The 2,529-nt window shown below is 40.1% G+C and overlaps 1 protein-coding gene across 1 annotated transcript; it reads right to left on the bottom strand.

Moving 5' to 3' along the window:
* On the bottom strand, positions 1 to 1,725 carry LOC127249025 (DELLA protein RGL1-like). The gene has a single exon (XM_051271618.1). It carries the CDS (start codon positions 1,723 to 1,725, stop codon positions 1 to 3), a length of 1,725 nt encoding a protein of 574 aa, XP_051127575.1.
* Positions 1,726 to 2,529: the final 804 nt, after the last annotated feature.

Genomic DNA, 2,529 nt, shown 5'->3' with positions numbered 1-2,529 from the left:
CTACATTCCAAATCTTCTCATGGACCGCCTGCCATGGAATTTCCATGCAGATATCGAACACACTGGTGTTCCTTTCCAACCAAGTGTGAGACAGTTTCCGCGCAGACCTAGTGTGCAAGAATCTCCAAACTCCTTCTTTTTGCATATCAATCTTGCTTGATTGATAGCTGCCTTGCTAAGCTCTGTCTCTATCATGCCAAATCTTGCAAAAAATGTTCTCCAGATGTTTATGTCCACAGTTCTAACATTTCTATCCTCTCCCTCAGTTGCCACGATGTTTCTTATTACAGGGTTAAAGAGACTTGACTCAGCCAACATTCTATCTGCAGTATCATTCTTCAGACAGTCTCCGATACAATCAAAAAAAGCGTCAAAGTAAAAAAACGCTTCTACAAAACGATTGACAAAAATAGGGGAATTCACATTGGATTCTGTTTCGGTGATGATCATCACACGAGGCTTGGTCCATCTTATACTTCTCATAAGCGTCTCCAGTTGAGATGGTTTTGAAATCATATACTGCAAGGCATACGCTGCGTGAACTATGACTGATTCATCAGCATCCAGATGAAAGAGGTTTTGTGGCTGACTGATGATATCCTCTAACATGACCACATGGAAAGAAAAGTTGAGCTTCAAGGACTCAGCCACACCTTTTAGACGAATGCCCGTCTCCTCAATCAAAGATATTGAGTTGGTTGCCACAACAGTTATCTTGAAATGCTCAATTGGATCATCAGATCTTGATGCTAGTTCTTGCATTAAAATGACCATTAGAAGACCGCAATGGATTTCAAGGTCAATAATGTGGAGCTTTCTACTCGATGATAAATGGTCCATAATTGTTTGAATACAAGTAAATTGAGCAACTTGTGTTACAGGTAAGTTTCTCTGCAACGCAGCAGTAGCCGAGCTTGCGGCTATCATGTTAAATGAGAACTTGCCTTCTCCAGAAATTCTTCCAGTTTCCCTATCAATCTTCTCCTTAAGAGCTTCCGCAAAACAATGCACCAATCGTTGAATGGTACTTATCTTATCAGAACTCAGCTTGGTAACCTCTTCTAGGAGCTTGCTTGCACATTTGTACTGCTTATTACCAACTTTTTCAGCACAGGAGAGGAGGTCCTGAACAAGTTGGACATCTTTACCATTATCTGTTGAGAGGCCCAAAAGTGAACTGGCATATGGATGGTCAGTTGCAGAGGGTTCATTTTTTGTTGCAGCATAGGAGTGAAGAAAATTTCCAGCTGCCAACTCAATTATATGATTAGTTGACAACTGTGGCAAGGGCGTCGGCTGCTGTTGTGACCCACTAAACAGCTCATTTACCTTTCGTCCATTAGACGCTGCAACTCTGCTTCTACAACTCTTCAGAATCCCAAGTGAGAGTGAAGGAAATGAATAGCACCCGGATTGAGGATCATATGGTTGTGAAGTATGAGGTTTGTCACTGGAAAGTATTGTGTTCTCCTCCTCAAAAGCTTGAAATGGAGGAGAAACAATATCAAAGTGGAGATCATCAAGATCCCCCATTTGAGCTAGGAGTCTTAATTCTTCCTGATGATGTGTATCAGTCTGCAGACCATAATCATTGATATACTCATGGTCCTGGGAAAAATCAAGGCTAGAAAAATATGAATCAACCCCCATTGGCTCTCCTGAATGTTGAGTGTTTTCCATATCAGCACCTTTTTTCAAATCCTCCAAAGGAATAGAATCACCCATGACCTTTAGAGATTCAAAGCTATTTCCTGGAAATTAATGGGTTTTGTCAAACAACCATAAGGATAGTTTACAGAGTTTAGATCTATACATTAGCTACTAATTTAAACTTGCCGATAAGGGCCTCCCAAGCAGGAAAACTAAAACAAGACAAGCTGAGTAAGCCAAATAAATGAGAAAATCACTAGGGGACAGGCTTGGTTTGGTTTTGTTTAATATACCCAGCCAGCTGGGGCCTGGGAGTAAGTGGTGTTTCGGCATTTTATACGAGTTCAATCTCAGCTCTTGTGTGTGGAATCTTCTAGAAGTTGACAGCACCAAATGCCATTTTAGAAAATAAGCAGCTGGGGTAGGTTCCCCTGACACCTATCTATATTTGTTTTGATGTTGGGTAGCAAATCAAATCCCAATCAAGTTAAAACAAAAGAATAATACAACCAAGGAAACAAGGTGCATATAAGAAGATTATTTGTAGTAATAATCTTGACATGGTAGAAAACCATGTCGAGAAGAAAGTGTCACAAAGGAAATGAAGATTTAACAGAAATGGATCACTCTTGAGTTCGAATAGTTATTGAACACTCATCATTTAATGTGTGCCGTTGGTTGATGCAGAAATCCATGGTAGGAGGTGTTATGAAAATATCACAAACCACAAAAGAAACAAATTGAAAACTCAACAAAATTTTATTATCCAGTTTGATTCGAAGGCTGTGGGGTAGTTTCCTTGTCTAGTTGGCCCGTAGAAATCAAGTTCCGTTTTCGGCTCCTAGCATTGACTCTTGAGGTTTCTGATTTTCTCACAAT

This window comes from Andrographis paniculata, unplaced genomic scaffold (genome assembly GCF_009805555.1).
Source record: "Andrographis paniculata isolate CXL003 unplaced genomic scaffold, ASM980555v1 Contig35END, whole genome shotgun sequence".
Classification (NCBI taxonomy): domain Eukaryota; kingdom Viridiplantae; phylum Streptophyta; class Magnoliopsida; order Lamiales; family Acanthaceae; genus Andrographis; species Andrographis paniculata.
The sequence above is the reverse complement of the archived record's forward strand: the minus strand, read 5'-3'. Positions and strand labels throughout refer to the sequence as shown.

Coding starts and splice junctions, on each gene's coding strand:
- LOC127249025 (XM_051271618.1), bottom strand. CDS start 1,725: ATGGGTGATTCTATTCCTTTGGAGGATTTGAAAAAAGGTGCTGATATG.